General features: G+C 37.4%; 1 protein-coding gene across 1 annotated transcript; it reads right to left on the reverse strand.

The window, feature by feature from the left end:
* Positions 1-773: 773 nt before the first annotated feature.
* On the reverse strand, positions 774-11,051 carry LOC104095522 (thioredoxin H-type 2-like). Its single transcript, XM_009601664.4, has 3 exons — positions 10,835-11,051; positions 1,273-1,395; positions 774-1,145 (listed from the first exon to the last, which is right to left on the reverse strand). The coding sequence occupies exons 1-3, from the start codon at positions 10,919-10,921 to the stop codon at positions 1,002-1,004; spliced, it is 354 nt and encodes a 117-aa protein (XP_009599959.1). The 5' UTR covers positions 10,922-11,051; the 3' UTR covers positions 774-1,001.
* Positions 11,052-18,133: the final 7,082 nt, after the last annotated feature.

An 18,133-nucleotide genomic window follows, 5' to 3' on the forward strand; every position in this document is an offset into this window, starting at 1 on the left:
GTCTCTGTTCTTTTCTTTTCAGAACTGTGCCTCCCTTAGAAGAAAAAAAAAAGACATGTATCTTGAAACTAATCATTCCCACTGTTTCACTTTGTTTGATACTATTTACTTATTAGAATATTTTAAAAAGAACGACACACTTTCATATCTCCTTAATAAGAAGCTTGCCACACAAACACAATGATATGTTTATGATCACAAATTTCAAAAATTAATAGTCATACAAATGTTATAGCCATAAGTTTCAAAAGTCTTCTTTTATTTATTAAATTCCGTGTCAAATAAATAGAGTGAAAAAGAGAGTATGTAAACAATAAAAAATTGGATACATAATTATGAAGCTTAAAATTGGAAATGCAACAATAGAACACATGAGAAAGCATGAGAATTGCAAGGGACTGAAGGATTCTTCCACGGGAGTACTTATTGTTGCACCAATAAGTACTTTAGAAGATTGTAATAAAAGTATTTACAATATTGAAATTTGGTTGTACAATACAAATAATCAGACAGAAACTTTAGTTGTCTTACTTTCACCATTGATGAATTATGGCAAATGTTTTCCCCCTCGAGATCTTTGTTTGCACAACAATATGTACTCATAGGAATGAGATTTACCTTGCAAAATTAACTGGATAAAACTACAACCTTGACTTATTAAACAAAATCATTCCTTAGCAGCATAACCAATAATCCCTATGTCATTGGCTGATTTATTGGTTAGAAGGGCACAATGAACAGGATGCAAGAAATTGATTTTTGACAAAGAGAAACAAGCCAAATATCATACTTTATAACAAGAACTTGATAAATCCAAAGCCCATTACAACAACATAACCAATATAACCTGACATAGTAGGGTTTGGGGAGGATAGTATGTATGCAAATTTTACCAATTAGATCAGTTCTTGCTGATACACACAGATAAAACTGTCACAAGATATGTATATTAGGATGTACTATGCACGCGTACGTATACGTCTGTGTAGAAATAAAGCATATTAGACTGATGCACTACCAATGTGCTTGGCAATTGCCTGCTGCAGCTCCTCTTTTTTAGCTCCTACAACCTTATCGACGATATCACCCTCCTTGAGGAACATGAAAGTTGGCATTGCCTCCACAGCCCAATCAGTAGCAACCGACTGTAACAAGGAAATAAGACATAAACACAAGTTGTCACTCATCTCAATTGAATATCGTAATTCCTATAGGAATCATTAATAGGTTAAGCAACCCAAGCTTCTAACTATACTGTGACGTTAAATTTACCTTCAATTCATCCACATCCACCTTCAAGAAGGTAACATTGGGTAGTTTGTTGGCCAATTCTGACAAGAATGGGGCAATGAACCGACAGGGACCACACCAAGAAGCAGTGAAGTCCACGACTATCTGCGACAACAGTAATCTGAATAAATGAAGTGAAGAGACAGAAGGAAATAGCTAGAAAAGGACTATACATACTATCAGCTCTTAATTTGCATTCAAAATGGTAAATATCTTTATCACAATATACACGTCTATCTTCCTAATTTAGTAAAACTAATAGTGAAACAAACAAACAACAAACAACGATCTCAAGAATAATTGATGCTTTATGCTCATATCCATTAATTTGCTAGCGTCTATAACCAAGTGAGGGGTAGCCCTGCAGCCTCAAGGCAGCCTTTCCACTGATGTGGTATAGACGCTAGCAGCAATAAATCTGCAATTCATTCACTTGGTCCTCCATACTTTCAGAGTTTTTAAAATATATACATATAGAAACAGACAAATGAGATTCTCACGAACAACATAGTTTTTTTCCCTTTTTAATATCACCATGCCAAGAGGTTATGAGTGGTAAGCACCCTCCACTTCCAACCAAGAGGTTGTAAGTTCGAGTCACCCTAAGAGCAAGGTGGGGAGTTCTTGGAGGGAAAAAGCTGAGGGTCTATCGGAAACAGCCTCTCTACCCCAGGGTAGGGGTAAGATATGCGTACACTACCCTCCTCAAACCCCACTAGTGGGATTATACTGGGTTGTTGTTGTTGTTGTTGTTCTTAATATCACCATGCTTATCGCTTTTTCCTGCAATATCTCCAGGTTTTTGCGGGTAATAACAATCTAGAGGATTTTTAGTCTTAGTCTTACCAGTAGATCTACAACTTGAAGACATTGTTTGTACCCTTCCCCGCTTTTGTGATTTTAATGGAAGCGACAAATCATCGTCACCTTCTTCTATTTCATCATCGTCATCATGCGGCAGAACATTAGGAGCATTTGAGTCTTTAACCTTTTTTTTTTGCAAGTATGCTTTCATTTCTTCCTTCGCATGCGGCGGAACATTAGGATAAGATGCAACGTTTGAGTCACCACCGATGAGATGAAAGTTTTGACGATAAATTCCCCCATTAGAAATCTTGTTACAGAAAAGACATCTAATTGCATGTTTGTTGGTCTCGCTAGCTTTTTTAGAATAAGCCTAAGCAGGATCTTTCTTATCCTTCTTTTTTGGTGCCATTTAAAATCTATTAAGAGCAAATGAACATCCAAAATTAGCTAATTATGAATAAAAAATTTGGCAACATGCAGCATTTCGCTGCAATTTTAAGCACGGAAACGAAAAGAAGAAGGGGAAAGAAGAAATCATACCTGACCCTTTGAACTTGAAGAACCTTGAAGAGTGCTGAAAACCCTAGTCGTTATGTCGCAACTCTGCTGCTCTGCTGATTTTGTGATAAAAGAACAGTTTTTTTTTTCCCTCAAGTTGATTAAACACAAAAGTGAGCGCTTCTGTCGCTTCTCGCTTTTTTGGCAGAAGCGCTCACATCCAACTGCGTAATACGCTTCACATAATTGAAGCGCTACACTTGACGCCTCACTTCGTTTCGCGCTTAAAGCGCTGAAGCGAACGTTTTTCACAACATTGTTTCAAGGTAATTGAATTAAGTGTTTTTTCAAGGCAATTGAATTAATCAATGTCATAATGGTTTCACATCTCTAATACTATCCCATCGTGTCTTATTGTAGCATAAATTTCATTTCATCTCTTATTGTAAATTTATTTTTCGAGACTCTTCTCTCTTCTTTTTCCTAAGACTACACCACCCCCATCAAGAGCCAAGCTTCCCGCGTCCAAACCCCAGTGAAGTTCTCCGGCAACCGAGCCCTCACGCGCCCTCACGCGCGGCCATCTCGCATGCTTTCCGGTGAGATCTCAGCCACGCGCCGGCGCGTGTGGCTTTTTCCGGCGACTTTTCAAACTTTTTTCTTCAGACAACCTCTTCTCGAGGCTTTTTCGAGCCATCCCGTTTCAGTTTCACCAAAATCCGACAACTTTTTCTTTTTTTGGCCATTAAACACCAGATTCCGGCGACTGCTTCCTTTATTTCATCTAATGTGATCTTCTTTAACACATCCGTTATTATGGGGGTAGCGACAGGATTTATTATAATGCAGGTTTTAAATCCTTTGACATCACAAAAAATTGTTCTAGGTCTGAAGTATGGTTCGAACGGGTTGAGGAAACTGATGAGGACAGCAACTGTTAGTCTCAAAGTTATGAAATGGGTGACAGAAGTATTTAATGCGGTGTCAAAGGAACACAACAGGGCAATAAGGAGATGGAATATGAAAGACCACTATGCAGAATTTTATTGCAATCTTAAATACAATGAATATGGTAGGTACATCAGTTTCATTGCCGTACAAGGGGAGAACAAGACTGTCATTATTACACCGGAAATCTCACTAAATGCAGGGTGGGGAGACATAGCTCAAAAAATACAAAGGCTCATAAATGTCCCAGAAAAAGAAAGGAATATTCAGATTGTGAGAAACCCCCAGCTAGAGTCATCCTATACTGAAGCAGTCAGAACTAACAGATAGTCATCAAAAGGAACGAAATCATCCCCAATCAAATTCAACAGGTCCAAAGTTATAATCCCTGGAGGCTCTGAATTATCGGACAAAGATGTGTTGCATAGGTGCATAGTAGAAAAAGTTATGACTTCTATGAAGGAGACTCCAACTCTGAACTATATTATGACTTCTATGAAGGAGACGCCAACTCTGAACGATATCGGGAGATGGGCTTGCAACACATGGAAATCCACCATTAGTGTCAACGTGCATGAGATAAATGATTCTCAATTTTTGTTTGAACTTCCTTCAAGGAAGGATGCAGAACATGTTCTTATGGGAGAATGGCATTGGAAGAAGTCCAAAGTAATCCTTGATTGGTGGAAACCTACTACTAGGTGCTGGTCAGGTGAGATGGAGCGTGATTGGGTTTGGATTAGGCTTTAGGCTTTAGGGACTTCCTGTTAATCTATGGTCTGAGAAAGTGTTCAAAGCAATAGGTAACCAATGTGGGGGATGGATCGAAACGGAGGAGGAGACAACACTCAAAAATCATCTACGATGGGCAAGAATTAAAGTGAAGGGAGATGGAAGCAAGGTACCAAAAGATATACAGGTGGAAAGCGATGGGTTTTTGTACAAAATTCCCATCTAGTGCGAAGTTCCGGCGACGGTGATGGCGGTCTTGCGGGATGACGATGAAGGAAGGCAAGGTCAGATGGCTAATAGGGGAAATCTTCTGGGAGATGGGACTTATTCGGCACAACAGTCCTCTAGTCACGTGGGTACATCGAAGGAAGGGGAGAAGTTTAAAAAATTGGCACGTGTGCCAGAGTCACGTGAGGTCATCACTGTTTCTTTTAATGAAGTTTTGGGCCACAAACAATTAATTAGTTTCGGCCCAAAATTGCCAGATCCCTCAGTTGATATTTGTTGCAAAGGCCCAACTCAAATAGCCCAATCTGAGGACCCTCTTTTAAAAGATCATCTGCTAATTGAGATACAGGCTATTGTAACAGACTCTTCAATGGAAAATCACGTTAATAAACTAACGCTGGCAACAGAGGTCGACCGTCTTGAGGGAACTAACAAGGAGAACCATCTGATCCAAGCTGACAAAGAAAAGGCCATGGTGATAATCACAGAAAAGGAACACCTATCGACAGAGAACCAGGAAATTGACAACATGCAGATCGGGGAGGGGAGTACAATTGGGGATTGGGCCATGGAGAAGCTCTACCTCTAAATTCACTAGCCAATGAAGAATAGAAGGATCCAGATTTTGATACACCAATTTGGGTGCATCAAAATATCATCAGATTAAGCAAAGAGTTTGGGGTGAAATTTCAAGGGTGTGAGAAAGAAGCACTTCAGTTATTTATGAAGATTGATGGTAAGAGGCGAGCTTCAATGGAACCATCAATGACGACAATATAGGCAGTCACCCCAAAAAAAGAAAGAAAGCAAAGAAGTGAGAAACTTAGATATTGAGAGCAAGTTCAAAAGTAATGGTACTAGAAGCAGGGGGAATATCTTGCCATTGATAGTAAATGATGATCAAAATTATATCCTGGAATGTTAGGAGATTAAATAGATTTAGAAAGAGGGAGTTGATTAAAAATATGGTTCATAGTTGGAAGGCAGATGTTTATTGCTTCCATGAGACCAAGATAGAAGGGGAAATCAGGGAATTAGTTAGAGAACTATGGGCATACAGGTGGATGAAATTTGCTCAGTTAGAAGCAAGTGGAACTAGGGGGTATCCTTATCATGTGGGACGGTAGGGTATGGGAAGGGGAGATTAGTAGCTTGGGTATGTATTCCATCACATGTAAGTTCAGTGGCAAATCACAAGAGTTTGATTGGCACTTATCTAGTGTATATGCTTCTAATGACAGAGTTGAAAGAGAAGAAGTATGGTGGGAGTTAGGTGCTGCTAGGGGTTTATTAACTGGGCCTTGGGTAGTGTGTGGGGACTTCAACACTGTTAGGTTTCCATCAGAGAGGAAGAATTGTAATAATTTCACCAGATCAATGGCTGAATTTACAGAATTCATTGAGGATATGGGGTTAGTAGACTTGAAACTGCTAGGAGGGAAGTTTACTTGGAAGAAAAGGGGTAAATCACAATATTGCTGCTAGGTTGGATAGGTTCTTGGTTTCTGAAGAATGGGATGAAGGCTTTAGAAATATTAAGCAGTCAATCATGCACAGAGTCATTTCAGATCACTCACCTCTGATGCTACAATGTGGGAATTGGGAACCAGTGAAATCTTATTTCAAATTCGAGAATTGGTGGCTGCTGACTGAAGGCTTCAAGGACAGAATTAAAAAATGGTGGGATTCTTTCTCTTGTGTTGGTAGATCTGATTATGTTCTTGCTCTCAAACTGAAAGCTTTGAAGGAGAAACTCAAAGAGTGAAGCAAATCAATACAAGGTAACTTGGATATGCAGAAATTGAACATCCTTGGTCAACTTGCTGAACTTTAGGAGATTCAAGAGCTGAGGATCTTGAATGATGAAGAAATACATAAAAAAGCTACCCTACTGTTGGAGTTTGAGGAAACTGCTAGAAAAGAGGAGATAGCATAGAGGCAATGGTCCATAGATATTTGGTTGAAAGAAGGATATGGAAATACTAAGTTTTTCCATAGAACTGCTAATGCTCATAAAAGGTACAATAACATTGATAAGTTACTAGTTAATGGGAAAACTGTGGAGAATCCTGAAGACATCAAGAAGGAGATAGTCACTTTTTACCAAAACTTATACACAGAGGCTGAGGAGTGGAGACCACAATGTAATCTAAGGGAATGCCCAGCCATTAGTCTAGAGGATAACCAGATGTTACTAAGCAGCTCTGAACCATAGGAAATCTGGGAGAGTGTTAAAGCATGTGCAGAGGACAAGGCTCCTAGCCCCGATGGTTATACTATGGCTTTCTACATGCAATGCTGGGAAGTGATTAGTCCGTATGTGGTTGCTGCTGTCCAGAATTTTCAAGAAAATGGAGTTTTCGAAAAAAGTTTCAATGCCACCTTCGTGGCTTTGATTCCTAAGAAAGTGCGAGCTAAGGAATTGAAAGACTTTAGACCTATCGGTCTGATAGGTAGTATCTATAAAATAATTTCAAAGATTTTGACAAAGAGACTCAAAAAAGTGATGTGCAAACTGGCGGACACTCAGCAGATGGCTTTTATCAAAGCCAGGCAAATTATGAATGCTATTCTCATTGCTAATGAGTGTGTAGATGCTAGAATGAAAAGCAAAAATCGTGGCATTTTGTGTAAGTTGGACATAGAAAAGGCATATGATCATCAGAATTGGGAGTTCTTGTTGGGAATTTTATTGAAGATGGGTTTTGCTGAAAGGTGGATCAGGTGGATCAAATTCTACATTAGCACTGTAAAATTCTCCATTTTGATTAATGGTTCACCTGTTGGGTTCTTCTCATCTCAAAGAGGATTGAGACAAGGGGACCCTATTTCACCTTTCTTATTTATTCTTACAATGAAAGGCTTAAACAATTTGTTTAGAACTGCTAAGGCTAATAACAGGATCAGGGGTTTCATGGTGAATTTTAGGGAATCAGATCACCTGAAAATCACACATTTGCAATATGCAGATGATACATTGGTATTTTGTGATGCTGGTAGAGATCAACTACTATTATTGAGATTGGTCTTCATTCTTTTTTAAGCTATATCTGGATTACACATTAACTGGAATAAAAGTTTCATTTATCCAGTTAGTGAAGTAATGAAGATACATAGCTTGGTAAGAATCTTTGGAGGTAGAATATGAGTCTTGCCAATAGTTTATCTGGGAATGCCACTTGGGACAAAAAGTAAATCAAAGGGGATTTGGAATGGAGTAGTAGAGAAATGTGAAAAGAAGTTAGTTAGCTGGAAGAGTCAATATTTATCCTTGGGAGGAAGACTAATTCTTATTAACAGTGTTCTTGATGCCATGCCTACTTACATGATGTCCTTATTTCTAATACATGCAAGTGTAGTGAAAAGACTTGATGTTCTGAGAAAAAACTTTATGTGGCAAGGCAACAGTGAAAAGAACAAAATCCATCTGGTCAGGTGGGATATCCTTACAACCAGCAAAAAGGAAGGGGGAATGGGGATCAGGAATTTGAAAATTCAGAACCAAGGCTTGATGATGAAGTGGTTATGGAGGTTTGCTACAACAGAGCAATCTTTGTGGAAGAATGTAGTCAAGGCAAGGTATGGGATGGGAGGAAGTTGGACAACTAACTCTATAAATAGTCCTTATGGGGTAAGTTTGTGGAGGTCTATCAGAAAGCTATGGCCAAAGTTCAGTAACAAATCTAATCTCAAAGTTGGAAATTGAATGAAAACATCTTTTTGGGAAGATAAATGGCTTGGGCAAAGTACACTGAAGCAACTTTTTTCGGACATTTACAATCTGAACCAACAACAAGGATCATCTGTTGGAGAGGTGTGGATAGGCCTAGGGTGGAACCTCACTTATAGAAGACCACTAAACGATTGGGAAATTCAGAGGTTGACAGCTTTCTATAACACTCTTGAACAATTCACAGGGACATCAAAAACTGAGGATTGTGTGATCTGGCAAGGGGGTAGAGAAGGCAAGTTCTATGTTAGATCGGCTTACAAGGAGTACAATCACTCTAACAACTAGATTGGTTGTTGGCCTTGAAAGCTGATATGGAAAGTCAAAATCTCATACAAAGTTGCATGTTTTACTTGGCTTTTAGCAAGAGGCAATTTTGACACAAGATAATCTCATCAAGAGATGATATCAGTTGGGCTCCAGATGTTATCTATGTGAAGATCATGCGGAGACAGTCAACCATCATTTTTTGCACTGCAGAGTTACTGACCAATTATGGAAGATATTCATCAATCTGAGGGGGATTCGATGGGTCATGCATGGGAGAATTCGGGAAGTTCTAGCAAGCTGGAAAAGAGACGGTGAACAATCCAGTCAGAAAGAGAGATGGAAGACTATCCTTGCTTGTATATGGTGGACAATTTGGAAAGAAAGGAATCAAAGGTGTTTTGAAGACAACCATAGTCCTATACAAAAGTTGAAGATGAGATGTCTAGTGCTCTATTATTTTTGGTGTAAACATGAGTATTTAGAAGAATGTGAATGTATTTTTGATGTTTTAGATTATTTATGAGATTTTACAGAGAACTAGAATCTCTTCCGGTACTCCCTCTTGTAATTATGGATGGTTACACTGGTTTGGTGTAGTCCACCTTCTAATTAATTCAAATATATTACCTTTTCAAAAAAAAAAATTAAAATATGAGATGAAATAAAATTTATGCTATAATAGGAGATGTTGTGACATAATAGGAAGAGTATTAAAGATGTGAAAACACTAATATTGTCCCTTCAGGGACATCCGATAAAGAAAAACCATTAACATTGATAAATTCAATTGCCTTGAAAAAAGACCTCTTTGATCACTTAATTTAATTGTGTTGAAAAGACACTAAATTTCTTAGACATAGGTAATTTGGGAAAAAATAAATAATTTCTTGGCTTTTTTGTAAATCACTTATTTTGGACCAAATATAAAAAGCTAAAAAATCATTTTAAATGGACCAGAGGGAGTATATACATTGAAAAGTCTAATTCAATTTTTAATAGTTGAGTAATTGGAAAGATTAAAAAAATGAGAGAAAAGATAAATGTAAGAAGAAACAGGGAGGGCAATTAATAAAATTAATGAAGTAGCTTTTAAATTTTCTTAGTAGAGCACTAAATAGTAGGGAAGTTGATAAAAAGGTAAACAAAAACTAGCAAAAAGATAAATAGCAAACCTAGCGAATGAGATGTGCCACCTCATCTCCTCTTAGACCAACTTTTTATAATATATAGATAGATTCTTTCATGCAAACATGTAATAGCCAACAAATGCTAACAGTTAAACTCAAAGAGTTAAACTCAAAGAGGGTACACTCTGAAGCTTTCCTTGCGCAAAATCCACATTAGAATGGAAAAGAAAAATTAGGAACCTTATAAGGTTGAGTCCATGATTCAACTATCGATGTGCCTTTTGGATTAAAACCTAAGGGGACAAAACTGTGAGACTCCAAAAGTTGAGCCAGAGCGGACAATACCTAGGCAATTGAGCTTGGGTCGTTACAAATGATACCAAAGCTAGTACCTCTCCTACTACAGTGGTAGAGCAAATCTCAGGAGGACGCTAAGTCCCTAAAAAGGGGTTATTGTAAAAGCCCATGGACCACGATAAGTTAAACTCGAAAGGGAGTTCTCTATGAAGCTTGCACTTCGGCAAATCCAATATCAGAATGAGATGGGAAATCAGTTTAATTAGTGATTCAACTATCGAGGAACATTTTACGTTAAAGTCCAAGGGGACAAAATTATGAAGCTCCAAAGGTTGGGATAAAGCGTACAATACTTGCCAGTTGAAACCAGTTGTTACACCACCCAAACCTCCTTAGAGAAGGGCAGGAGTGGTCATTTTCACACTTTGCACCCCCGTGACTAAAACTACCAACCTCATTGTGGAAAGGCATATATATTTTGTATGGCTATAAATCATTGCATAAAGGTAAATTATTTCCAAATATGAAAAGTGATCATTCTTTTTGGCACGGATTAAAAAGAAAATAGATTCACATAAGGGATTAATAGTTAAATTAAAGTGCTTATGCATGCATCCCCAAAAAGTGTAGTTAAAAAAAATCCAACAGCGATACAATTTAGTAAAGTCTAATATCTTGAAGCACAGGGGTTGCTACGCCTTCACTTCCACTTCCAACAATTAACTGAGATAAACCCATGTCAGATCCAATCTGTAGCATATGAAATGCACGATAATAGAAAACTAAAGGAACCATTAATTAGCAAAAAGTAAAACAAAACAATAATAAAGAAAAAAGACTCCTAAACATCGGGATTGAATAAGCAAATTACAATTATAAAAGATATAAGGAAAACGGAAAAACATACCAATTTTTTGGTTTCAATTCCTTTCTGAAGCTGCTCGTTCCAAGCATCAACGGTGTGACAACCGATCACTTGTCCCTCTTCTGCCATTTTTTTTTCTCTCTTTTTCCCCCAATGTTTTTATGATTTTTATTTTCTCCTAAATTCGTTGAAAACTGAAAGCTTATGCTCCTACGCCTGTTCTTGTTTTGCGGAGCGATTCTGCCTTTTATATATATATATATATATATATATATATATATATATATATATATATATATATATACGGAAAAGGATCAAAACTGTCGTGAAGTATTGTAATTGGTACAAAATTATCTTCCGTCCACCTATTTGAATAAAAATGTCCTCCGTAACTTGCCCAGATATTGACCCGTCCCAATTTTAAAACATAACTGTCTCTCTTCGCTATTTCATATTAGTGAGCATTTACTTACGAGTGTATGTCTACTATTATTAATGAGGTATACTCAAAATTGAGTTCTCTATTAGAATTATTTTTATAAAAGATGGAAGAAATTGTCATATTCTTCTTAATGCAAAAAGTTTAGATTCTTTTTGTTTATGCAATGGGTATTCTTTTGTTATATAATTTTATTTATTTAAAATTTGTGCGAGGGTTTCTTCACTATTTTTTTGTCATTCCTCCGTGAAAATTTGAGAATTTGTTTATCAATTTTTTTTTATTATTTATGTGATGTGTATTTTTATTTTTTATTTATTTCACTATTTATTCAATTAATATGTAAGTTTTTCTACTCAATATAACGTGTATTGTGCAATTGTCACATTTCATACACATTGGGTTCATATGATGTACTAATAATAATTAATAATTTTTTTAGATAATTTCTTCAGTATTTATTTTCTTATTTTGATTGTTATCATGGATTCAATTTTCTCGATTAGATTATTGTGTTAAGTCTAGTAAAAAGGAATTTTGTACTCATAATTTGCAAATGAGATAGGCTACTGTGTACGTTGCTATTTCCGGCGGATCCGCCAGTGAATTCCGTCCAAGTAGTAACAAGGCGGAGAAAGAGAGAGAGAGAGAGAGAGAGAGAGAGAGAGAGAATTGGATTTTAAAATCGGAGCGGGTCAATATTTGAACGGGTTAAGGGTGGTTTAGTTATATTTTAGTTGAAGTTTAAGTTAGGCCAATGGAACGGTGACACGTGGATATTAATTAAATATTTTTTTCTTCCCATAATTTTCTGTTAGTAATAAGGGCAATGTTGAGCCAAAAAAATAACTGTATAGGCATTTTTATTCAAATAGATGGACAGATGGCATTTTTGTACCAATTTCGATATTTTATGTACAGTTTTGGCCCTTTTTCGTTTTTTATATAGGAGTAGATCGTGAAGTTTTTATTAAATTCAATTTCTATCATTTGACCATCATTTTGAAGGTTTCACGTGACCATTATTTGTTAAACTTTTACATTAACAATTATTTATTAATGCTTTAACATTTAGGAAAAGCTGTCTATCTATATCTATGTTTATCTATCAATCTAGACTATATTAAAAACACAACGATCATTAGTGAAATATTGTTTGCCTTTTTTGCTTTAGAATTATGGTTTCACACTAGACAATATAGTCATTTACTTATTTTTCCTAATTTTTAAGACTCGGCAATCAAATAAAATTTGTCTTATTAAATCATTCATGATTTGAGTTTGATTCATCCACTACTATTGCACATAGGATATTCAATTTATTATAGTAATTATTTTCCTTATCAAATTTTACTTCGCCAAGAACTTGGTCCTACTCATTATGAGGTAAACTAGGTTTATATTGGAACAATATTTGAAATTAGGGGCACATCTATATAGTAGATTTGGGGTGTCACGCCACCCGGTCGCTCGGATCTATATGAAGATTGAAGGGGTGTACTTGCTAATTTAAAATTTTATTTTTATTTTATGTTTTTAATCTTATTTTTAATGAAATTTGAATAGAGAGAATTAGATCGAATTAGACTAAACTTATTTAATTTGGTGATCATATATATTTTTTATGCACCAAAAATCTTGCCCTAATCCAATCTCCTTCACTAATGATCGAAACAACCGAACCAAACCGAATCAATTCAAAACGGATCAAACCTACTAAATGCTTACCCTAATCCAATCTCCTTTACTAATGATAGACAATGGCACTCGTAGTCATCAAATCCTACATTCGCCTCTGTTGAAAACAAATTCTTAAAACTTCTTTGCATATCTAAAAAACCATATAATAATTTTGCAACATAAAAATGTTAGTCTTAAGATACAAAGGCTAAATTGTAACGACCCGATCGGTCGTTTTGAGCTCTAACGCATCGTTTGTGGTTTGAGGCATTGGGTAGCTTCACTTTAAGTATTATGACTTATACATGTGGTCGGAATTGAATTTCGGAAAGTTCGGAGTTGATTCGGATGAAAAATTTAAATTTCGGAAGCTTTAAGTTGGAAGAGTTGACTATGGTTTGACTTTTGAGTAAACGACCTCGGAATTGGGATTTGAAGGTTCCAATAGGTTTGTATGATAATTTCGGACTTCGGCGTATATTTGGGTTGAGTATTGGGTCGCCCGGGAGTATTTCGACGCTTATTATGGAAAGTTGGCATTTTGAAAGTTTTAGAATTTCCTAAATTTGGTTTGAGATAGACTTTGGTGTTATCGATGCATGTTTGGGGTTCCGAGTCTTGGAATAGGTTCGTATCGTGATTTATGACTTGTGCGTAAAGTTTGGCATTATTCCGGAATGTTTAAGTATGAATCAGACGTGTTCATTGAAGTTTGAAAGTTTGAAAGTTTAAAGAAAGATTTTGATCGTCGATTCGTAGTTTTGATGATGTTTAGTGTGATTTGAGGCCTCGATCACATTTGTGTCATGTATTGGAACTTGTTGGTGTGATTGGACGGGGTCCCGGGGGCCTCAGGTGTGTTTCGGAGGGTCTACGTGTCACTTTGCCATGTTGAGATGCTGTTTTCTGAGGTCTGGTGCGCCCTTCTTCGCGTTCGCCAGGAAAGGGTCACGTTCACAGAGGAAAATGGGAGAATGGAGTCTGTGAATCACGTTCGCGGAGGCAGATTCGCGTTTGCGTACATAAGGCTGACTTTGGAACCTTATATCTTGCCATCTATAGGGAATTTGGAGATGATCCAAAAATAAAAGTTATAGCCTTTAGTGTCTAGTTTTCAGAGAGTTAAACCATTTGTCATTTGGAGTTTTGTACAAAAAGTTATGACTATTATACTATAGGTTATCTGGAGGAGTTGGGCAGCTTGCTCTTAACGATCACGATTGGTTTTCCGTGATCACGAAAGGGAATTTTAAGCTGAGAAAAGTTGTGTTTCGCGATCACAAAGTATTTTCTGCAATTGCGAAGGGTTAATACCTGGGCAGAAGCTATATTTCGGGACTTTGGCTCATTTTCACCTCATTCCTTCCATGGGAGCCGACTTTAGGGCGATTTTGGAGTGCCATTTTCATCATCAAACTTTAGGTAAGTGATTTTTACACCATGTGAGTTACATACATGGTTTATATGTGGATTAAAACATGAATAATTTATGGGAATTGTGGGATTTTAAGAGAAAAACCTATAATTTGATATTTTGAATTTTTACCACGAAATTGGACATGGAATTGGGAATAAATCATATATTTGAGTTCGTAGTGTTATGGGTAAAGTTTATCTTCGAAAATTTTCGGAATCCGGGCACATGGTTCAGAGGGTTGACTTTATTGACTTTTCGAGCAAAGTTGAGAATTGTTATGAATTGATTTATTATGAGTATTAGAGTATATTTGTATTGGTTTGCATATTGTTTGACTAGTTTTGGAGCAACATGCATTAGTTTGAGGTGTTAGAGTGGGGTTAGAGTCGGTTATTGAACTTTGGAGTGAGGTAAGTCTTTTTTCTAACTCTGTGAGGGGAAACTACCCCTAGGTGATGTATTTGATGTGCTACTTGTTGCGAGGGTTACGTATGCACGAGGTGACGAGAGTCCGTCTGTATCTAGATTTAGTTATATCCGGGTAGACTTAGGTTCCCCCATGTTATAACTGTACTATTTGAGCTGTCATTTGCCTATTAAATTCCTTTAGTTTACGTTACAACTTGAGACTAGACTTGCGTAGAGTGATAGACTTGCTATTGTAGAGATTTAACGGGCCTCATGATTAGCCGCAGAATAATTACACTCCTCTTACGAATTTCTCATGTGTTATGCGTTTTCCTCGAAATGTTTTCCTTAAAATCTATAACTCACGCGTTTATTCGTGAGTGGGTTAAGGACCCATTAAATCTTCTTATTCTAATGGGATCAGGTCATTCGCCTCGGCAACATAATAGATACATCTATGATTTGTATCGTTCGACCCTCGGCAGTGCGCACATTATGATGGGATTGGGTCATTCGCCTCGACATGATTATGTATCACACTCTCATGGGAGCGGTTCATTCGCCTCGGCAATATAATAGATGTATTTATGATTCGTGTCATTCGACCCTCAGCAGTGCACATGTTATGATGGGATCGGGACGTACGCATCGGCATTTCTTTAAAATACTCTTATGGAATCGTGCGTAATATTTGACAAAAAGCCATTGTATCTTTGAGTTTTTCCTTATTTGAACTGTGACGACATATCTGGTGAGGCCCATTATATATATATATATATATATATATATATATATATATATATATATATATATACTCTAGTTGTTGAGATAAATTCTAATTGAGAGCTCGAGTTTATTGTTGAGAGGAGGATTGTACCACGTATTATACTTGTTATTCAATGTATTTAATCTGCCTCATATCTATTTACTTCTACTATATCTGTCTTATTGGGCTACTAGTAAGTGTCGATGTCGACCCCTCGTCACCACTTCTGTGAGGTTAGGCTAGATACTTACTGGGGTACTCGTTGATTTACGTACTCATGCTACACTTGTTGCACTTATTGTGCAGGTATATATATGTTTTTGATGGTCCTCTGGGCGCATAGGCGCGACATTTGCGAGGACTTTACGGTGAGCCGTATTCCATGTTACGATCCGCAACATACAGAGTTTCCATCAGAGTTATTTATATTCTCTTGTCTAACTTGTATTCCAGACAGATGTTGTATTTTATTATATTTCCTAGTTAATGCTCATGCACTTGTGACATCGGGTTTTGGGGGTTCCTACGGGTTGTTCATTATTGTAGTTCATATAAATATTATCATTTACCCTGTAAATTATATTTTATATTATTTAATAAATGGAAATTATGATTTCAAAGTAATAAAATAAGTAAACAAGTCGAGCAATCACTATTGGTTAGCCTGACGACGGTGTTAGGCGCTATCACGACCTATAATGGATTTTGGATCGTGACAACTTGGTATCAAAGCGTTAGGTTCACTTGGGTCTCACGAGTCATGGACAAGTCTAGCAGAGTCTTGCGGATCGGTACGAAGACGTCTGTACTTATCTTCGAGAGGCTACGAGGTTGTTAGGAGCATTTCCCTTCTTGATTCATCAACGTGCGATTTGATTCCTTTGAGGCTTATGCTTTTATTTCCCTCATACTCAATCTCGTGCGACATGAAGCACTTGTTATCAATGGGTCATCGAAGAGTTTTAGTGGTACTACAAAAGTGGTGCATGGTGTTTTTTTACCTTTGTATTCGTGCATGCTATCATTGTCGCCTTGTGGAAGGATGTTTTGTCATTCGGCTCAGTATCTGTATTTTCTGTGGTTTTGAGGCTATGCACAGATTGCTATGATGTTCATGTGTTGTTATCGCATAGTGTTGGTGTTATGGTAGAGTGGTTGTTTATGTGTCGAGGCAGTGAATGACTTGAAATTAGGATTTCTCATTGCATGATTTAGAGGTTCGGCATTTAATTCCACCTCCGCAATTGGACTATAGATGTTCAAGCTTTGGTTGATGGAGTAACGGGACTTGATATTTTCGAGCGCGGTGGAATTCTCATTCATGATGTGGTGTCATTGTCCTTGTTGAACTCGCCGGTGTTATGATCTTCTTGATTTGCCTTGGGGGCAGGGTATTGTGAAATGGTGCCTGAGAAGCGGTTGTCAAATATGGCGGCGTGTAGCGGTTTCAGAATCGAATAAGTGTTTCTAATGATGATGGCTCGAGAAAGATGATCTGTGACGAGGCTTAGAGTTGGTAGCAATTTATTAGTCAAGGTACTACAAAGATGGATTTCGATTTGAGGCGGTATTGGGGTAGTGAAGGATAAGGAAGGACATGGTGGGAGGTGTCTCGCGGTGATTGAATTGCTAGCAGGTCAAGTACGCACATCAGAGGTCGAGAATTTGCTTAAGGAGATGGGTTAATGAAGTGGGAGTGGCAGAGTAGCGTATGGATTATGTGGTAGGATAGCCACGTGCCTTGAGAAAGTTTAGGGCGATTTGGGAAATCGTGATAGGAGGTGATTTGATCTACGTATTTTATTTAGGATGGTGGCTACTGTACCGAGGGAGATGGAATATGTCGAAGAGGAGTTTGCTTGAAATGAAGAGGGGTGTGAAGACTTGATTATCGTTTTTGGATGAAACGTGACTCCGGGTTTGGAATGTATTGTCAAATTTTTAGTTGATGTCGATGGGGAGTGAACAGACTTCTACAGCTGGTGGATGAGCATAGGCTCGGTAGGGTTTATTGAATTCGTGGTAGTTGTACCCAATGCAACGCCGTTAGAAGTTGTCGGTATGGAATTTCCACATATGGGTTTTCTCCTGTGAACAGGTTGGCGGTTGCGTGATGTTGATGAACTTTCTACAAGATAATTGGGAATGTTCATGAAAAGTTTAATAAGAAACTGCAAGAAATTTGGCGGGTTGACGGTGCCAGATCGTGGTAATTGAGAAGGAGAAATCCTTGCGGGTTCTAGGTTTATATAATTATAGCTTAAAGCTAAGTGGGGGAGCCCCACCGTCTACGATTGGATTACGTGGTTGTCTGCTTGTGCTATTTTCTGGTTATCGGTGTATTGGTAGGTTATTATGACTAAGGAAAGAAAATATCAGGGGTAATTCGAGCAAAGAAATTGATAAATATGCACTATATTCCGCCTTATCGATTCATGTGCAAGTTTTGGAAAGATTCAGAGTTTATGCTTCTTGTAGATGTGATGTACAAGGGAAAGAGTTCAGCCGATTGCTTTTTTGAGAGGGTGTTCATGTTCTAGTAGAGCGTTGAAGTTTGGTTATACTGTCAAACCTCTCTATAACAACCTCGTTTGTTCTGGATATTTTTTGATGTTATAGCGAATTGTTGTT

Source organism: Nicotiana tomentosiformis, chromosome 9 (genome assembly GCF_000390325.3).
Source record: "Nicotiana tomentosiformis chromosome 9, ASM39032v3, whole genome shotgun sequence".
Classification (NCBI taxonomy): Eukaryota; Viridiplantae; Streptophyta; class Magnoliopsida; order Solanales; family Solanaceae; genus Nicotiana; species Nicotiana tomentosiformis.

Bases quoted from the DNA above. Each gene is read 5' to 3' on its own strand.
- LOC104095522 (XM_009601664.4), bottom strand. From the start codon at position 10,921: ATGGCAGAAGAGGGACAAGTGATCGGTTGTCACACCGTTGATGCTTGG. The intron at 1,396-10,834 runs GTATGTTTTTCC...CTGTTGTCGCAG, and splicing joins GAATTGAAACCAAAAAATTG to ATAGTCGTGGACTTCACTGC. The intron at 1,146-1,272 runs GTAAATTTAACG...TCCTTGTTACAG, and splicing joins TGGATGTGGATGAATTGAAG to TCGGTTGCTACTGATTGGGC.